Consider the following 21387-nt stretch of genomic DNA (forward strand, 5'->3'; position numbering starts at 1 on the left):
ATATATAATTAATTTTTTTTTTCGATATAATAAATTACTTTTATTACCTGTAGTTATCTTTTATTGTGAGTCCGTTGTTTTGGCTGCTTTTGTCATTATCTTAACGGTCTTGTTACGCAAATTGGAAGTCATGAACATGGAGATGCCAAATTGGATCTCATCCACGACAATGTTTGTTTTGAGCAACAGGACTAGTCGTTTTTTGATCTTGAAGGATGATGAAACCAAGATGGTAGATAAAGATACAATAACTGAAGGGAACTCAAATGTTCCAAAATCTGAAGTGGAGATAAAGGAACCATCTTGGAGATATTTTACCACTATTATCGATTGGTTGTCTTTTATCTGTGTGATCCTTACTTATATCATCACGTTGATCATTTTTATACCCATTGGTTAATTTATATTTAAAAATATTAACATCAGAATATACCCTCTATAATTTTTGTTACTACAACTATTGTTTTAAAAAATTTGTTGTTTTGAAGCACCTTTTAAAGTGTCATCATTTTTCTGCGTAATTCTCGCTTATCATTTTGATTACTCAAGTTAATTGATTTAAACCAATTAATAATTGTAAGTAATAATAATAATAATAAAATCCTTTTTTATAAAAATGAGATATATATTCTTTATCAATTTCCTTAATATGGTTAATATGATGTTATTTTACATAGTAATACATTATTTTATATATTTTTTTAAAGACGATAAAACGCAAATATAACATCTGTAATGACAATTTCTATTAATGTATAATCTATTCTGCACATACAAAATATGTAAATAAATCCCATTTCTTACATTGAATTGTAGTAAAAAAAATAATATATAACTAAAAAATTTTTAGATCTGTTTCCCAATTACTTTTCTTTTTCTACGTATTTATTTTTTAAAAACTTAGTATGTTTCTAGTTAAAACATATAAATAATAAAAAATATTAATTAATTTAATTAATTAATTAAATTTAGATCTTAAGTTTTTTACCATTTTGCTAATATTTATATCTTATCCAAAATAGAAGAACAGACTTCAAAAATCTGTATAAAAATGAATACATTAATAGATACATTGACAACTAAACCCATAATTAATATGGTAGTATAAAAAAGCTGAAATTCTTAATTTTTAATCTAGTTTTTAATTTATTTTCAAATTTTGTTTTAAGAAACTAACTTAATATTTTTTCAAATATAAATTAATATTTTCAAAAAAATATCACAAATATATATTTTGCTGCAAGAGTTTTACGACATCAATTTGAAGCATTTTGCAAATAAAGACAATAAAAATTTACAAAAACAGAATCTCAAGAAAGTGCAAACTTTGATTGATTAAGACACACTTTCATCTCGAGCCATGCACACGCGATTGTATATATAGTTGATTATCATAAAACTCTCAAATTAAAATCGATACTTTAGGGGCGTCTATTATATCAACAGCGTCGAATTTCATGAGGCATCTGATAAAATTGTTCTGCTATTATAACGAAGAGAATTAGTCGACTCAGAGCCGTTGGCTCATACCGATCAAGATGAGAATATTACAGATGTTCGGATTTTTTATTATTCTCTGGCAGAGTTGTGTTGGTACGTATGACAATTGCATGTCTTGATTAAATAATAATAATAATGTATCATTTCGTATTTCTTAAATGTAATAATATAGAAGAATTATATTTCGTGATCACACACACATCTCTCATATAAAAAAAATAATTTTTACATTGTGAATGTATAACGTTGTAAGAAGAATCATTTTAATTAAAAATAATATAAAATAATATTAAAATTAATTGACAACGATCAGATATATTAATTAACAAATTGATTTTTAAATATTTAGATTCAATCAAATTTCCTGATTTTGCCACTCTCCTAAACATGGAAGAGGATATTGTGACACGAGGATGTAAGAATCTAGAAAACACAACGCCATTACTGCGACTTAAGAAATATCTTTTCTGCAATTATGATAGCACCGTCCGTCCAAATCATCCCAAAACGGTTACCAACGTCACTCTGAGGTTGATACCGAAGATGATGGAATTCGTAAGTGTAAATCATTAAAAGAAATCATTATTAAAAAAATGTCGTATTCTATAAATAGAATTAAGATATATGAAGGTTTAAAATAATTTAAAAAAATGTTTCATGTGTGTGTGTGTTAAACATCATTCTCTCTATATAAAATTTCAGGAAATCGTGATATTTTTGGGAACAATGTCCGTATTATCACATTTTTTAACGGCTTTGTCTTATATATTTTTATTTTCTGATAACAATTAGAAACGCCATTATTATTCAAACTATAAGTTTCATGCGCAATTCTTTTATCTTTACAATTATTATAAATAACATATAGTAACGGATAAAAAAAAATTAATTAATTTTACTTTTACAGCTCGAGGACAAAGGTGTATTAACACTCCACAGCTGGATGTCATTTGTAAGTTGCAGAATATTTTGTTTTTTATGGCTCGTCCTCCTCTTAATTATCAGATATTTAATTAACAGTCCTGGACGGACACGCATCTTACTTGGACACCAAACAATTATGACGGCGTTAATTATATTCACGTAAAGTCCTATGAACTCTGGGTGCCCGATCTAAGCGTATACAACTCGTAAGTTAGCATTATATTACTATTATTAATACATAGCACGTTATGCTAATATTAAGAAAATTTAAAATATTTTTCCGATTTTAAGATGAATTATCTATCGTAATAAACTTTTAAATTTTTATCTATATATTAATTATATGAAAAAAAATTAATAATTACCTTCATAATTCTTTCAGTGGTGATATGTCAAACGATCTATTTGGGCTGGATCTAACGGATTGTCTAGTATTCAACACGGGTTCCGTCGTTTGCGTGCCGGCTGTGAAATTCATATCCAAATGCGATGGCGATTACACTTATTGGCCTTACGATCAACAAACGTGTCCTATTGTACTTGGCTCATGGTCGTATGCCGGGGAAGAAATAGATTTCCATCTGGACGAAAATGGAGTATGTAAATTATCGTATTTATTATAATTTATAATTCTCTTTTTTTCGTGAATATCCTTCTTTCTCTTTTTTTCTTGAATATTACTTCCAATAAAATCCTGAAGAATTAAGTATTGTAGAATTAACTTAACATGATATATATCTGGAATTACTGCGAAAGAGATCTTTACACTATTTGATTATTCTTTCTATAACATCTTTTTATTCTATTTATAAGCAGATTTATATTTTATTATATTATTTGAAAAATAATAGCGTTTGGTTATATTCATTTCAGATTTCTATGGACAGTTATGAAAATAATACATTATACGACTTGAAATTTGTAGACGCAGTGAAACATGTTAAAAAATACAAATGTTGTCCGAACGACACTTTCCCAAAGATCGATTATACATTTATGTTAACTCAGCATCACGCTATAAATCACAAAACTGTTATCACACCGGCAATTGGTAGGCAATTCCTCAAAAGCAAAATCGTAAAATATACTTAAACTAACTATATGCTTTTTTCAGCTTTGATACTGCTCACTTTGACAGTGCTTTGGTTAGACTCGAGATCGGTTGAACGAACGGCAGTTGCAAGCGTAAATTTCATTTGCCATTTGCTTTGCATATACGACTTGCACTGGCAATTGCCATATAATGGTATAAATCCCCCTAACATAAGTGAGTATCAGAACCGTAAAGAAAAATAATTGCATAACTAAAGAACATTTTCAATTAAAATTTCGAGACATTCCAATTTCATAACTTTAAGATTATGACATTTTTTATTCTATAATACCTCTCTAGAAAATATATATTTAACATAATTTAAGTTTATTTAATATATATGAGATTTTTTTCATTAGATATATTAGAACAAATAAAAAAGTAGGATACATCAAAACATTCATCAAAATTAAAATCAAACATTTGAAATACATAAAACTTAAATCAAATGATAAATCACTTTTTTCATATTCACACATTCCGCAGTGCTATTCTATCGCGACTCCTTGGCATTGGCTACTTTCGCATTAATCTTGACGATCTTGTTGCGCAAACTGGAAGATATGAGTACAGATATGCCACATTGGATCTCATCCACGACAATGTTTATCTTGAGCAACAAGGCTGGTCGTTTCCTAATCCTAAATGATAAAGAGTCTAAAATAGCAGGTGAAAGCATAGTAATTGAAGACAGCTCGGACCTTCCAAAATCTGGAATGAAAGAAACTTGGAGATATTTTGCCGCTATCGTCGAATGGTTGTCGTTCTTTTGCGTTTTTCTCACTTACGCCATTATCTTAATTACTCTTGTACCTACAGGTTAATCAAAGATAAAACATTCCTTTGTAAAAGTCTTTTAAATAATCTTGCTCTTGCTTTTGTAACTGATTAAAATGAATAATAATCACATGTATGTTATTTTTAATTGAAGTAGAACCTTATTAACAACACTCTTTTATACGTTAGTAACTTCTGTAATATGAAAAGACGCAATAGTTAATAATTATATCTGTAACTATAAGAAAGAATATAGTATCTCGAAAGACCTATTTGCGAAATATATAATGAATGTATGTAAACATCACATATAATAAAGATTCAGTAAAAATAAATAAATTTGTATAAAATAAACTATATATATAAACGTTTTCATTTATATTATTTTTTCTACCTGCTTAAAAATTATCTACGATTCGTATAAATAATATATAAATAACAATATTATTATTATGACAGCTTTTAATTTAATAATTTTAAAAATTGTCAATATATATTATATATGTATATATATCAAATATATAATTTAGAGAATCGTAAAAAACAAATAATAAAAAATATTTTATATTTTCATTGATAAAATATATGTTATTTGTGGATGAGAAATGACCCAAATATTGAAAGCGATAAGAGTTTGTTGTTGAAGGGGCGGTCTTCGAGATCTGCAGTTTTATGTTTCACTGGGCGTATGATTATCATCAGTTCTGTTCTCGCATAATACTCGCTAAACGATTCAGTCGTTTTAGATTCGTCCATCGTTCGTCATATATTCAAGATGAGCAGAAGTGGTCTTTTTTCTGTCCTATTATTTATTCTCGATGTTATATATAATGATGTGACAGCAAGTAGCAGTTGCAACAATGTCGAAAGCAAATCGACTATGTTGCAACTGAAGAGGCATCTCCTCTGCGAGTATGACTCTGAAGTAAGACCGGTCCAGAACAACAATAACATGACGCGAGTACTGTTCCGAATGATACCGCATTTTCTTCGTTATGTAAGTATCCATGAAAATCATTTTTACGATAAAAAATTCTTCGTGTTCCCCATAAAAGTCAATATTTTATTAATCAAAACTAATCTTTTCTATGTTACAAGTTCTTTGCAACTTTAAACTGTAAACTGTAGGCCAAGAATACACGATCTACAAAACCAAAAATTATATGATCACATTAATTAAAGCTATAAATTATTTGTCCAGAATAACGAAGAAGAACTCTTCGAGTTACATGCATGGATAGCAATGGTAAGTTTACATAATTGTATATATATTTTATATCCGTATAAATAAGTTTAAACGATAGAAAAATGATATGCACATATATTAATTTAGCTATTCGATCGATGGATTATGTTTCTATGAATGCTTCCATTTTAATGAATAATATGATTTGATGTAAATTTTTAAAACAAACGTTCTATTTGTATATATTAATATCTTGTTGAGACAGAGATGGCATGATTCACATTTGACATGGAATCCTGAACAATACGATAATATCCAGTCGATACCTGTATCAGGCGATCAAATTTGGTTTCCGGACATTTTAATACATAACGAGTAAGCAATATATTCTCGTACCTTAGTAATTAAGAATGTGCTAATCTAAACTTATCAATAGTTATCATTATACTTTAAACTTATCAACAAACAAATATTATTTCATCATAATTAAATCAAACTATATATAATTAAAAACCAAATTAAAAATTTCGTTTGATATCTTTTTCTTTATCTCAATTAAATCTTATATATGTTTCAGTCACAAGTGTGATAAGAACCATATATATTTTAAAGTTTAAACAATCTGAGATTAACATATAAAAAAATATTTTAATTTTGCTTTCTTTTTATGTCCAAGCAGAACGATATTGCTTGACTTAATTCCAAGATATTTATCAAGTTATTTGCATATTTAGACGAATCGGAGAAAGCTCATTGGGTTATAGTCAGGCGAAATGTTGGGTCAGGAAAGAGGGAACGGTTCAATCGTTAATGCCAGCAAAATATACTACATATTGTTTCGCGGATAATACGTGGTGGCCATACAACACCATGAACTGCACCATACAAATCGGATCGTGGTCGCATTCCGGTGATGAAATCGAACTTGTTCCTTTACAGAACATGGTATAGAATTTATTTATCTATTTATTTTCTATCAATTTCATATCTCGATCAATGATATCTGCATGATATATGAAATAATCTTTAATTAATATTTTTTCACTTATCTCTTTTTTATAAATTTGGAAATTAAATCGATGTTTACAGTCATTACAATTAAATTCCAAAGATGTTGAGTGGGATTTATTGAAAATGTATGTAACAAAATGGGAAAGCAGATACAAATACAATTCGGGTTCCACATCTAAAATGCTTTCTTATCATTTTATTCTAAGAAGGCATTGGGGCATCATACGCATTGCGTATATATCGCCTACTATAGGTATGTATCGCGCAAATTGCGTTACTTTTTAATAATATTAATCAATACCATTTATAATATAAATATAAATCAATATAAATATGTATAACTACATTTTTCAAATAATTTTAATTTAATGTTGATAAATAAATATAATAAATAAAATTTTCAATGTGCTTCTTTCATTGATCTTGATATCTGAAATTTTACACAATGTTCACAGTGCTAATGGTGATAACTCTGACGGCATTGTGGCTAGAACCGAAATCTTTCGAGCGGATGATGATTGCTAATATCAGTTTCATTTGTCACTTATTATGTTTACATGACGTACATTGGGAAGTACCGAAAAGTGGCTCCAACGTTCCTAAACTAAGTATAGATAACAACAAAAATTACTTGCTATTTACATTTATATTAATCATAATTTTCAATAATAAATAATATCTTGACAATTAAATCTCCTTAAATAAAATTATGTTAACATAATTCGTTCAAAATTAGCAGCTATACTTGTGGACAATATATGGAGTCATAGTTGTGGAGAATATTTCAATATAATTTTTAAATTAATTCATAGAATCCTACAAATTTCAATCATATAATTTCTAATAATTAATTTTTATTTTATTTATCAGTTTTATTGTAAGAGAAATATCTCTCTTATAAATATATTTTTATTTCAGTCATATTTTACGAGAGCTCTTTCGCGATAGCATCGTTTACTCTCATCCTGACCAGTATCCTGCGACACTTGCAAGAATTGACCACCGAGCCGCCCACATGGATCTCAGTCGGCACGACATCCATATTACGCAGTCGAATTGGACAGATTCTTTTAGTCAGCATCCTAGATCCAGCCGTAACGGCAAAAATAGAGATTGACGCAGACGACAATACCGATCTTGTACAATCAAGTAGCAAGAAATCGCCATGGAGATATGTCATAGTACTCGTAGGATGGTTTGCATTTCTAAGCGTGCTTCTCACTTATATCATATTGCTAAGCACGTGTTTTCCTACATATTATACTGTAATACCATAAGTCCTTAATGTACAGACTAATTATTATATATGTTTGAATATTATAATTGTTTATTAAAGAAATATTTTTTAATATTTTGTTAAATAGCATAATTATCTCTCATATAATAAAAAATATAAAACAAGTATATTGGATGGATTCATAGTCATGGTTTGCAAAATGCAGATGATTTTCTTCTTTTCTTTTTATAAATACATTTATTTTGTAAAATCAAGTTTGCTTTGGATACTTATGTTAGTATCATTCGTTTTCAATTTTGTTCAACAATGTGAAAGTTATGATTTAACTCCACATTATATATCTCATAACAAGCAACAAAATAAGGAAAGTAAAAGGTAACTGTCCAAAAAATATGTTAAGAGTTTTACATATAAGTATATCATTATATTATATTTCATAAACATAGTCATGCCCAAATGATACTTACAATTAAACTTTCAATGCAATTTCGCTGATATTCTCGATGCAGCGATTCATTTCGTTACATTATGTACACACAATAATTTAAATGTCCATATTAAAGAAAAAAAATTTGAAAACTGAGAGCGTAATTTACATTAAGACATAAACAACCGTTTCCAATGTGAGTAAAACATATACAAATATTGTCTAAATAAATTTAAAAGACTTTGTATGAATCGAGATAATCTTTCATTACTTAAGACTTAGAACATGTGTATATACATGTATATATATATAAAGAATATACATATTAAACATTGGAGATATGTTATATGATACCGGGAACAAAAAGAAATTAATGGAAAAGTTTCGTAAACATGTATAAAAATGTATGTATAAGTGGAATGTGAGCTGATTCTCACTGTGATTGATACAACAGATAGTCCTTTAATAGTCTCGGTAGTGGAAGCAGATTAACTGCATTCCTCTTAGTATATTGCAATATAGCATCACGGCACGCGCTCTGTAGTGTCGATACTGTTGAAACATATAGAAACAATATAGAAACTGCTGAAGCAAAAAAAAACAAGATTTGATATAAATACTCACCCCCATATAGCTGAATTATCCGAACTTGTTTCGTGGTACCATAGACATCCACTACCGCACGTAAAGGTCCTGCCTTATAGGGAATATCCTTTCCACATACGCCTTGATCTTCACCATTAATGATGAAATGCATCTCTGCTTTATCAGGACAACCAGCTTGTGGTACATACATGATACCGATTCGACTACCAACGTCTGTGGGCAAGATACACTGGGAGGAACCGTCTATATTCGGCTTCAGAGCATTGAATGGAATGATACCACGCGATGTCTGCACGTTGACTCCATCTGTGACCAATTTTTTTTCTCTGGCTGGTATTCCTGGTGGTATACCTTTAATAATAAATAAAGACACAATATTTAATAAAATATACACTACATATACAATAATTCCAATAGAACAGAATACATTAAATGCATACAACAAAAGAATATATGAATAGTTTTAGATTAATAGATATTAACCGGTAAGGGAGGTATATGTAGATGATAGACCACCATCGAAGTTATCCCAGATAGTCTGATTCCTAGTTATAGCGAGGATCCATGTGTTGCCTAATCTAACTAAATTAGGCATCGCATACTGGGGTAGATTGTTATTGACCGAAGCAGGATCGATTAGAGTAAGCCCTAATCGCATGTGTCCACTCCATCCTCTCTCTGTTTTCTCGATTTCCACGAGGAAGATCTCTCCTGGCTGCAATGGCTTCTCGCTGAAGGCCACTGAGTTGGCGAAACTCGTAGTGCGTATCGCCACCGTGCTGTCCTCACACAAGAGAATATTCTCACCATGGATAGGATGAAATCTTGTTACTATTTTCCTGAATTCTTCACTCATGATGACACGATGCAGGGTAACGATATGTTCATCCAAAGAAAATCGCCTACAAGTGGCAGTGTAGCATGCACCATGTGCATGCCTAATCTTATCAAATCAACTAATATGGACCGTTTCTCCAAATTTCATTCAACGGAACTCGCCGGATTTACTTTCTTAACTGGATTTACTTTCTTAACTGGATTTACTTTCTTAACGTGTTCAATAATTATTAATTATTCACTCGGAAAGAAAAGAGAGTTTAATTTGAGTCTGAGAAAAAAATATTCTTTATAAAGGCTGATGATCGGTGATTGATAGATAATGAATTTGATAAATTATATGAAATCAGCGACCGCCGTAAGAGCCTTCGTTAAGGATTAGATTTTCGGAACCATCGCCTTGTCTAATTCGAAAGGCGTGATTTCGTAGAATCACATGTTGACACGCGATGCGAGCAGCTGTCTAGCGAGAACAGTTTTTCATTACACTTTTTGGTTTACGAAGCGAAGATTCGTTACCTGTCGTTACCATAAAAATTGCAAATTGCAAATCACCATGGACTATGGACGTACTTAGTACTTTTTTTCTTTCTCTTTTAGTGATTTTGGTGAAGCACCACAGCACCACACTGACCACGCGTGCGCGATACGCCACTGCTACAGCTGATTGTGGCTGTCAACAATCATACTGTGCGGACATCTAGATACGATGCTCCTCGCCAAAGTTACGTTCCAACATTTGTTCTTTGGAGTAGAATAACGGTTTGATTGCATCCGGACAAAGAAATTTTTTGTCAATTAAACGCTATTTTACTCCAAGGAATAAATTTTGGAACACAACTTAGTGCAAAACGTCAACTATGAAAGCATATGATGACTGTGTTGTGTTATATATGAATGAATGAAATATATATACGTACATGAATGACCTTTTAGTATATATACTGTCAATACTGACAGTTTATATCGGAACATGTAGAATATTAAATATAAATAATTTTTTACAATAATATAATTAGATTACACAATCATTAATTAATCATAAAATTTTATATTGTGTTCTAAATAATTCGACGTACGCGATAAGCTACAATATAATATCATCATGTATTAAATATTGATACGTTTCTTATTTGTGTCAGTCATATACACCTTTTAAATAATAAGTCCAGTTGATGTGAGAAATCTTAGGGTCTGTACAATATACCAGAAGTTTTCCAGTTATTGGATAACTGTCATTTTCCAATTCCCTCTTTCCGTTTGATACATCTTTCAGACGAACGACGATATTGATTACCTTACAATATTAATTTATAAAAGTTTGATTGTATATATTTATATATATATTAGTGGTAGAGATCTTGCACATTTATATTTAACGAATATTTCCATTTTCAAAAATAAGTAAATTTAAAATGATACTTTAAAAATATATACATCTACAGATTACCTGTTTCTGTTTAATTTTTTCCAACGATGTCGTCGTCGTAAAAGTTTCAGGATTGTCCAAGATAAGTTCAAAAGATTTAATTTCCCTAAATATATTTTTAAATGGTATAAAAATCGGTGTGTTAGGAGTAGCTATATACGGTCCTTGTGGTTTTGGTAATGAATATGTACCGACAAGAGGAAATCTGTACATAATTTAGATAAAATAATAATTATATTACATATATACATATCTGCGTACATATTTAACTTATTATATTTTAACTGTACATTTAATAATGAAACAATTAACAAGATAAATTTAAATAATTTAACTGCAAATTATCATACATAAATTCCCCGGCGATCTCGGACGTGGCAGTCAAAGTAGCGGAGACATTATCGATGTCGTAAGGTTCGTAAACCACATCGAATGAGGCACTTTTCAACGCCGGTACTTCGATGTCCCTCGGAATTGTGAAGCATTCATTGTTCACCTACAATGAGAAGACAAAATTTTCACGTTTTGATCATTATGATAGAAATATTTTTTTATATTTACCTTGATTACAAACGTTGCACTCTCTTTGGCGTGATTGCTTACGGTCAAAGAAAATGTGGCAGAAGCACCGAGCATCGCGACGATGCGCGTCGTTTTTTCCGCAGGTGCTGGCATTGCTCTCAATCGCAATTCGTAGGGAAACAGTCCGAGTTCTTCGCAATTAACGTCCAAGTTTATCGCAGACTCCTCGCTAGGATGTATAGGGTGATATTCAATACCGATGGTTTCCTGTTGCATTTATGTCGATTGTTAATTATATTATTTGTTAGTAAAAAAATAAATTTCTTTTATTTATATATATAAAAATTGTATATATAGTTTTTTTGATTAATACTATTTTTTAATGTAGTATTGAAAAATGAAAATTATTTTGATTAAAAATCTTTATAAAACTAACGCTGGATAAAGGTGCCACAAGTTTTGGTATATCGTAGATCGTGATGCAGGGATGCTGACACTTCGCCGTATATATTATGTATTGTTCTTTAAGTGGATTATTGAGTCTTAAAGCGTGGCACACCGGAGATCGCACTGTAGTAATCAATTTGATCGACTCGATTTCTTCAGGTTTTGTAACATTGTATTGAAGCTCATAAAATTGATATTCGCCTTCTTCATTAATGAACGTTATCTGAATAAAATATCATATATATTTAGAAAAACTTAAAAAATTTTATTCTGTTTGTATATTGCAAATTTTCATTTTGATAATAATTTGTTTGCATTTCTTTTTTTTAATTAATAATTTACCTTGAAATTACATTCCGATTCTTTGTAAGAGTGAAACTCTACGCGATAGTCTCGCTGACTATTCGATGGCACATCTATCTTACTGTTACCAACCAAAGTATATACTTTAATAGCCTAAAGAAGTAAAGAGATTACGAAAAAACATTAAAATTTTTATAATTATTACAACATTCTAAATCGCTCAAGGTTAGTTTCTATACATTGACGAAAGCTTTGTTCTCCAAATCTTCAATCTTGCATTCGAATCGTTGCCGCTTACTCATCCAGTTGTAGACAGGTAATAATTCTGTATACTTTGTTTTTGCAGGGAACTGACGTGTAATCCTTTGAAGAACTTGTGGAGCTAGACTCAGCCCTTGAAGAGAATATACCAAAGGTGCTTTGTCATCTGGCAGCTTCAAAAGCAATGTACCCTGAGACAGTTTATGGAAATATTTATTGACTTGTTGCTCATATACAGAATTATATAAGAAAATCTTCTACGTTTTTATAAAATCATTTTGATGATTTTATAAGAGAAATTCGTCAAGTATCTTCTTTCTCTAATTACTTTGTGAGGATTGTTCTCGCTGTTCATAATCAAAGGGGCGTAAGTAATTGTACAGGTAGCAAAACTTTTTGAAGGAATGTGTAAGACCTCGTTGATAAAGAAATAGTCACCGAAAACCTCTGGCTTTAGTTTCCAAGAAGTTGCAGTGTCATTCTCGATGTTTATAGATTTCATTAGTTTCTCACGAACGTGACATGAAAAGAACAAGGTGTCAATTGGGTCAGGTAGTTTGCAACAACCTCCGGTAATTTTTATGCCGAGAACTCTATATTTCTCAATTTCAAGCATTGCCTGAAAACAATATAAAATTTTCTCTTTACTAAGAACTATATCTTATTATAAAAGTATCTATATTTTTCTACGAGATTCTGCCGGTTTTGGTATTATTTTACCATTGTATCTATTTTGCATATTATTAATATGCAATATGCATAATATGTAATAGACTAGAATATATGCTTTCTAAAGTACATATGTTTTCTAAAGTATTAAATTATTTAATGTAAAATATAATAATGTATCTTTGAAATAATACATGATTTTTTTCAAACTAACATTCACATTTACATTTATTAAAATAAATATTAAAATAATTTTGAATTAATTTATTAAAATATAGTAAAGTTTGGAGAAATATATATCAAGTACATATAAATTCCAAAATTCTCGAGTTCTGAAAGGAAAAGATGCTTTGAAAAATTAAACATGATTTAAAAAAATAATGTGGTTTATAATAAACCATTTTTATGTTTGACGTATATTATACGAAAAGTACGAGTCTAATGGAGTTTAGTTAATCGAGTATTTGTATATACAAGAACAGAAGGCTAGAAGTTATATGTGTGCTCACGTCGCCCTCGATCAAACTGTCATGTTGAGTAGGTCGGAAACTGACAATGAAGTTGACATTCATACCGGGAGAGCAATAGCCAGTCGCAGGAACGATGCTAAAATCTCGTGGCAATTTCGATGTGTTCCACTTGAATCTAAATTAATAAATCATGTATCATTATGATATTTTAATAAGTTCGAATAATTAATATTTCTATTACGCGATAGATTAATAATAAAAATATGAAAATTACTTATAATATATACGAATAAAAGCCATATGAAAAGTAAAAGACGGTTATTAAATCATTCGCTAAAAAATCACACCAAAACTTTAAAACATATACAAGAAGAGAAAAAAGAAGAAATAAGATTTAAAAAATTAGCTTTCTTATTTTAAAAATGAATAAAAAGTTCTATATTTTTATAATTTTTAATTGTTTTTGTTTTATTAAATTAATTAACAATAATTAATTATAATAACACCAACCTAGCACCAATATCTCCTATATTTAATAGCACTACTTTTGCTTCGCTGAGACAACCTTGAACGATTATACCGAAAGAAATACAAGTTCTATTCAGACGGAATTCCGCTCCTATACAACTTCCGCGCAGAATAAATAATGGCTGAATCGTGGAATTAGTTCGAAAAGCCACTTTAGTAACAAAAGGTCGCATTCTTCGCATAGATTTATATTTCAAGATAACATTCACGATCTTTCCCGATTGAAGTACGATCGATTCTGCCGGTTCGATCTCGAGAACTTCTGACAAATTGGGATCGATAGTCTGAAGAATTACGTCAAACGTATCTGAACGTTTTGTTTCACTAATTGATGCTCGAATTTGATCCATTTTGGAGTTTCCCTCATGGATCTTTCTTGGACACACTTGAATTCGTTCGCGAAATTGTCCATATCCCGGTAGATTCTTCATGAGATCGAACTTCAATTCGAGCGCAGCACGACCGTCATTGATCACCGGCACTTTCCTGATGATCGCTTTGTTGATCGATAAATTGCCAAGATCTACTAATTTGTCGCGCGGATTTACTAAACGAATCTGCCATAATAGAATAATAGAATTAAATTAATGTCTAATACATATTTTGTATGTACGATAACATACCTTATATGTAATTCCTTCGCCAGTTATAATAATCTTTTTCTCAATCGTCGAATTAATTATAAAATGTAAATTGTCGCGATAATGCAGCTGTTCTAGAGGACGAAATTTTATTGGAATAGTGATACTTGATCGAGAAGTTATTGTTTCTGAAAGAGCGTCAAGATTCGCGGAGATGTATGATTTCTCTTCGAATTTGCATTCTAATCTGCGAGAATTGCTTTGTCCATTAATCTTAATTTTTTTTTTCTGTTACACGAAACAGCTTGTAAAACAACTTACATATATGGAATATCATCTAAATTTGTGATACGTAAGTCGACGTGATATGCGGCCGCAGTGATATCTCGTATGTAGCAAGGTCCAAAGTCGTAATGATTAAAACTGAATTCCAAACCCGGTTTATTCGCAGTCGCTCGCAAGATTAGCCGATATGTCGGTCCTCTAGAAATCTGAATATAAAAAATAAATTTATATGTATAACATCTTCTCTTTCACATCTTTTACAAAAATACCTATTGAATATTTAAATAAGAATAATACCTTCAAGAGAATGGGATGATTTTTTATTATTGTTTTTTGTAATGCCGTAATGATGAGACAACAATTGGATCGCGATTCGCTAACCACGTGATTCTGTTTCTGTTGCATCGTAATCGTATATATATTTCTGCTAATTATTTCCGGTGTCATGCCAAAGTCCCAAGAATAATAAAGTGTCATCTTGCTTGAGTTTGTTATTTCAAACATGATAGAAAAGGGCGCTTTTAACATTATCTAAAAGTTTTAAAAAACGTATTATTTTTAAAATTATTTGTTTAGCTTTAGTCAAAATAGTTTAACGATTAATTTTACGCACTTTTCCGCAGTCAATGATATTTTCTTCATTTTGATTTAATTGCACGATTTGGCCATTCTGATCCACATATGTAACCGAAACGATAATATCATATGTCATTGTTGTAACAAATATAGTCAACGGTGTCTTCAACTTTTTTATAAAGCATTTTATACAAAATTGAAATTCGCCCACAAATGTAGGCTGATATTCGACCCTATATTATAAAAAGCGTTATTTAAACAAAAAATTCTTATTATTCAAGATTATTCTCACTTACCAAAAAACTTGTTCGTCCTTTGGATTTAAAATACCATTCATAGGCGTTATCTTCAAGCTCTGAACACGTCCTTCAGAATATAAAGAGTCTCGTGCGATCTGAAAGGAAAGCTGAAGTTCCTCGTTGTTGATTACGCTTATCGGTTCTCGTATATTAACGCCTGTAGAGAACAAAAAAAATAAATATGTAAAAATTGTATATAATATTAATATAATATTTATAAATTTTTCTACTAATATCTTTTACCTAATACGGTTGGTTTCATCTTCAAATGGACAAGCGAACAGCAAACCGATGGTTCTCTGACAATCGCGACGAACAGAAAAAGATATTCCAAGTTATATTTCTCGATGGAGAATAACCAGAAGGATTCGAAAGTGCCAATGTTCTCTGCAAGAAACGTAAAAACGAAATCGACTTGCTTCCCTCGCTCAGCGATTCCTTCCGGAAACACGCAGTGGAAATTCGATATCTCGCTTTCAACACGACGAGTTCGGTCTTTCCAGATGAAGTGATAGTCGTCCGATGTTGGATTTATCATTCGAAATTTTCTGAAATTTGTAATAATAAATGTAATATTTATATGCACAACATATAATTTGTGTATTCGTATATATATTTATGTTTAAATTTATTGCTCACTTTACGTGAGTGTCGCCGATCCCGATTACATTCAGCTCAATTACTCTCGTATCTTGCGGAAGAGATCCATTGATCGATTGATAATCGATTGGCCCTGGCAATTTCGCGTTACGTCTATTGCCGGATAGATAGTCGCTTTCCGGTATGTCGAAATGGCAATACGGTAACAAACTTCTTCCCGCAATGGGAATAATCAATTCTGACAGCTCTGGATCGAGATTCTGCATTCTGTCCATCAGATAAACAGAAATGCATATATATATATACAGATAATATTAAGGATTATACATACAATAAATCTGATAAATAAACAGATTATAATTCTATTACCAAATTATTTTCAGATTAATTTTATTCTGATTTTTAGTATTTTTATTATTGAAAATAATGTTTTATAAACAAGAATATGTGAAAATTAATTGCGCACCTATCCTCCTTTACGTTAAATAAATTATTTATATTATAAATAAATAATTAATTTTATATAAAATATTTGATATATATTATTATATAATTTACATAAAAACACAAAATAATTAATCTAAATTAAATTAAACGATATATTAAATAAATGAGTAACGATTGTATGGGTGTGTAATCATACTTGCATGTAAGATGAGCTTTATAATCAAACACATCCATGGGAGAGAATCGCAAAGTACATTCCATAGATTCACCAGGTGATAAAGTTCCTTTTTCGGGATGAATTTCAAATGGCAGATCGTCACTTTCTAACCAGCTGTCACTACTTCGCTCTGTCAACCCGGCGCTGCTGCTGAAGAGGTCGGATGGACAAGCAGTTGGTTTCACCTCGATAATACTCTCTGCAAATATTTTTTTTATATTTAAATTAATATGATTTCTCTAGCTAAAATCATCAAATTATAATCTTTTGAAAATTAAAACCTCGAGACGATAGGACCTGCTGACGATTTAATTTTATATTTTCGGCAATTTCTGTCATCGTGTAACTTGGATTATGTCGCTGACGTCGTTCATGAAACATATATATTGATGAGTTAGCTCTAGAGCGAATATTTCCTCGTGATCTCAGCGTAGATCGCGAATAATTTGTGACCAATCTCCTCGGATACTGCTCGTCCATATTTATTTGCCATGTGTAATCCACATCGACGATGCCAGTATTCGTAAAAGTAAATACATGTTCGCGCGTCTATCATATCAGAAAATTATTAATTGCATTTTCTTGTATATCAATTAATCGTATAAATTAAAAAATTAAGTTACTAGACGCGCCTAATCATACATTATGATACTACCTCATGCATATATAAGTTAGCTGCGCTTAATATGTGGTAGTTATTTGCCGAACGCTGTATATAATATAGAATGCCTTATAATATTTGCAAGTATTATCTGTTTAACAATTTTTGAACAATATGAAAAAAAATAATCTCGCGAGCGTTGCAAACGTCAAGTGGAAAACGCGTCTAGAGAATAATAGCGCGGGTCCCGAAGCAAGTCGAGCGGAACCGAACTACGAGTCGAAACGCGGTCGAAGTTGCTCCGCAACTTTCACATTATTCATCCTTTAAAAGTAAGTGTTGCGTATAAATAAACATCCAAAATGTTAAATAAATTGTCAAGCGATAATTATAAAGCGCCGCGTGTCAAATAATTAGTTGTTCTCTTGCAATATTTGACCCGCGATCAAATTAGTTGCTATAATCTTTCGAGATTCGGAGTAAAGTTGGCTGCGCATGCGTGGTGACCGTTTGCCGACCACTGTGCATAGCATAGTATAATAGAGCGGGTAACCGAAGCAAGCCGAGCGGAACCGAACATAGTCGAACGTTCCGAGCTACGAGTCGAACCGCGGTCGAAATCGCTCCGCAACTTTCACATTATTCATCCTTTAAAAGTAAGTCTTGCGTATAAATAAACATCTAAAATGTTAAATAAACTGTCAAGTGATAATTATAAAGCGTCACGTGTCAAATAATTAGTTGTTCTTTTGTAATATTTGATCCGCTATCAAACTAGTTGCTATAGCCTTTCGAGATTCGGAGTAAAGTTGGCTGCGCATGCGTAGAGGTCGTTTGCCGACCGCATAGCATAGTATAATAGGGTGGGTAACCGAAGCAAGCCGAGCGGAACCGAACATACTCGAACGTTCCGAGCTACGAGTCGAAGTGCGGTCGAAGTCGCTCCGCAACTTTCACATTATTTATCCTTTAAAAGTAAGTTTTGCGTATAAATAAACATCCAAAATGTTAAATAAACTGTCAAGCGATAATGATATAGAGCATGCGTGTCAAATAATTAGTTGTTTCTCTGCGATATTCGATACGCGATCCAGACTATTTACTTTCCGAGATTCGGAGTAAAGTTGGCTGCGCATGCGTGGTGGCCGTTTGCCGATCGCATAGCATAGTATAATAGGGTGGGTAACCGAAGCAAGCCGAGTGGAACCGAACATAGTCGAACATTCCGAACTACGAGTCGAAGCGCGGTCAAAGTCGCTCCTCAATTTTCACATTATTCATCCTTCAAAAGTAAGTTTTGCGTATAAATAACCATCCAAAATGTTAAATAAACTATCAAGCAATAATTATAGAGTGCGTGTGTCAAATAATTAGTTGTTCTTTTGCAATATTCGATCCGCGATTAGACCAGTTGCTACAGTCTAGCGAGATTCGAAGTAAAGTTGGCTGTGCATGCATGGCGGTTATTTGCCGACCGCAGTCGCGCACATTTAATAAATATATATCATCTATATTGTTTTAATGATATCATAGTAACAATATTCTATTCGTGATATCGATCGGAATATAATGCTATATCGTGCTGATTGTTAAGCTTTGCGTATAAAAGTAAAGTCAATTGTCTTCGTTATTTCGCGGCGAGCAACCGTTATTAAAGATGAGTCGTGTATAAAATTAGCATCGAATGAAATAATGCAAAACATAATAATTTTTAAACGTGGCATCGTTGAATTTAATGCATGTCGGGAATATATATCGTGAATGCCGTTGAAATTTCATTAAACTGTGCGACGCGGCATTTATATCTCGTGATATGCGTCGTGGAATGCCGTGAAAGTCGCTGCGCGTCGCGATGGTGTGAAATCGCATTTTTTCTTCCGTAAAAGTGCAGTGCGCGCATAACGGAAAATCCGTTATCGGGAGTACCGAGTAAAGTGTCGCGCGATAATCGTGTGGAGTCGATTGTTGTGCGCGATAGTAATTAATTGTACTTTTATTCGAATACATGTGAGAAAGCGAGTATTCATCGTGGATTTGAAACTGCACAGTCCCGAGAGGATCCCTTTATAGAGGGGTTAAGACTGACAAAAAACTTTGGTGAGTAAATTAATTTTTAGAAATTTATTTACTCTAATATATTAACTTATAGTAAATTAATTTATTATTTTGCAAAAAAATATTATTTATCTATTTACAATAAAATCACATGAAGAAGGAAAATTTAATTTATCTTGATGAATTATTTACAGAAATTCAAATAAAAATTAGAACCTATTTTGACACTGCACATATCTATAATATGTCTACATCAAATTTTTTTGTAGAGGAAATTATATAAACAAATTAAAATTATATAATTTTTACAGGAGCTATGTGGCAGTAAGCAGGCAGGTGTTGGCTTGTAAGCAGATGTTTATGATCGGTGAGTGATTTCATTGAGAGGTTTGAACTGTAATGACTGACATTTTTTTGATAAATAATAAATATTATGCGTAAAAAATATATATATATATATATATATCTGTAGAAAAACATTAAAAATTATTTAAGTAAAATAAAAATTACTTAAAAAATAATTTAACGTTTTTATCTATAATTATTAATTTCTGATATAAATTATTTTAAAATAACTGGAAAAAATGTCAGTTATTAAGTGATATTGTCGAACCTATCATTTGCAATAATTATTTTTTATATATTTATAATAGTTTGGTGTTGCATTATTAATAACGTTTTTTTTTCTCTTGATTAATTTATAAAAAAATTAATTATTAACTATTAAAAATTAATATTTGGTATTACATAATATAAATAATATACATAATAAGATTTATGTTCTGGCACAATAGATCTTTTTATATGTACATATTTAAAAAAAATATATGTTATTGAGATAAATACGTTCTACATACACATATATAACTTATATATAATTCAAAGAAAAAACATTAAAAATGTGATCAATCAAATGAAAGAAAACCAAATTTTACTCATGTATATATGGAAGATTCATATTTCAATCGAAAAATGATAGAATAACTCACTGTCGGCGAGTGGATATATTTTTTTGTTTTACGCGTAAACAACACCCGGAATTGAATTTGATATAAAACCAACAGTGAGCTGGTCTGCATTTTATCGCTAGAATTCCGTGACATTTATGCCGTCTGTTCGCGGACACGCCAATTCAAAAAATCTCTGTGTTATTGTGAATAAATATTTCAACTCGATGCAAACGGTCAATTGCAAAGTTATTTATAATTTTTATTCTATATTTTAATTAAATAATCAGATGTGGACTTTAATTGTAAGGGATAAAATAATTTAATAATAACTAATAATAAGGCAATATTATAGAATATAAAAAAAATTGCTATAGATTAATGACAATTAAAATTTAGAATATTGTGATACTTTTTATGAACTTTTATAAATATCGAGAAAAAAAATTAAAAAGGTTTATATGTCTATAAAAATAAAATTTGTTATAGAGCAATAAATTTTTAAAAAAATATTTAAAAAAAATATATACATATAATAAATTTTTAACAAAA

General features: G+C 30.7%; 3 protein-coding genes and 1 long non-coding RNA gene across 4 annotated transcripts in view; 2 read left to right on the forward strand and 2 right to left on the reverse strand.

Annotated features, from left to right (window-relative positions):
- The window catches only part of LOC115235286, a 21291-nt gene extending 12822 nt beyond the window's left edge, over positions 1-8469 (forward strand). Inside the window, exons 22-35 of the mRNA XM_029806957.1 lie at positions 1875-2055; positions 2408-2452; positions 2521-2630; positions 2807-3020; positions 3298-3475; positions 3539-3691; positions 4004-4186; positions 5137-5291; positions 5496-5540; positions 5746-5855; positions 6215-6425; positions 6570-6744; positions 6947-7099; positions 7410-8469. Coding sequence (XP_029662817.1) covers positions 1875-2055; positions 2408-2452; positions 2521-2630; positions 2807-3020; positions 3298-3475; positions 3539-3691; positions 4004-4186; positions 5137-5291; positions 5496-5540; positions 5746-5855; positions 6215-6425; positions 6570-6744; positions 6947-7099; positions 7410-7768 — 2272 coding nt within the window. The 3' untranslated portion in view covers positions 7769-8469. The remainder of the gene's footprint in view (positions 1-1874; positions 2056-2407; positions 2453-2520; positions 2631-2806; positions 3021-3297; positions 3476-3538; positions 3692-4003; positions 4187-5136; positions 5292-5495; positions 5541-5745; positions 5856-6214; positions 6426-6569; positions 6745-6946; positions 7100-7409) is intronic.
- LOC115235285 (neuralized-like protein 2) lies at positions 8131-10090 on the reverse strand. The gene is made up of 3 exons (XM_029806956.1): positions 9245-10090; positions 8780-9112; positions 8131-8707 (listed from the first exon to the last, which is right to left on the reverse strand). The coding sequence occupies exons 1-3, from the start codon at positions 9615-9617 to the stop codon at positions 8589-8591; spliced, it is 825 nt and encodes a 274-aa protein (XP_029662816.1). The 5' UTR covers positions 9618-10090; the 3' UTR covers positions 8131-8588.
- A 3-nt stretch (positions 10091-10093) lies between these two features.
- Positions 10094-21387, reverse strand: part of LOC115235295 (hydrocephalus-inducing protein-like) — a 17906-nt gene continuing 6612 nt past the window's right edge. Inside the window, 18 exon segments of the mRNA XM_029806965.1 lie at positions 10094-10895; positions 11049-11232; positions 11378-11523; positions 11589-11816; positions 12004-12219; positions 12339-12452; positions 12539-12751; positions 12889-13200; positions 14206-14784; positions 14851-15066; positions 15069-15299; positions 15391-15624; positions 15707-15902; positions 15966-16125; positions 16212-16516; positions 16608-16835; positions 17212-17431; positions 17514-17781. Of these exon segments, the coding sequence (XP_029662825.1) occupies positions 10737-10895; positions 11049-11232; positions 11378-11523; positions 11589-11816; positions 12004-12219; positions 12339-12452; positions 12539-12751; positions 12889-13200; positions 14206-14784; positions 14851-15066; positions 15069-15299; positions 15391-15624; positions 15707-15902; positions 15966-16125; positions 16212-16516; positions 16608-16835; positions 17212-17431; positions 17514-17781 (4209 nt within the window). The 3' untranslated portion in view covers positions 10094-10736.
- LOC115235287 lies at positions 18851-20255 on the forward strand. The gene is made up of 2 exons (XR_003884005.1): positions 18851-19930; positions 20200-20255. It is a non-coding gene; the product is annotated as an uncharacterized LOC115235287 (long non-coding RNA).

The sequence above is a fragment of the Formica exsecta genome, unplaced genomic scaffold, assembly GCF_003651465.1.
Source record: "Formica exsecta isolate Colony F162 unplaced genomic scaffold, ASM365146v1 scaffold218, whole genome shotgun sequence".
Classification (NCBI taxonomy): domain Eukaryota; kingdom Metazoa; phylum Arthropoda; class Insecta; order Hymenoptera; family Formicidae; genus Formica; species Formica exsecta.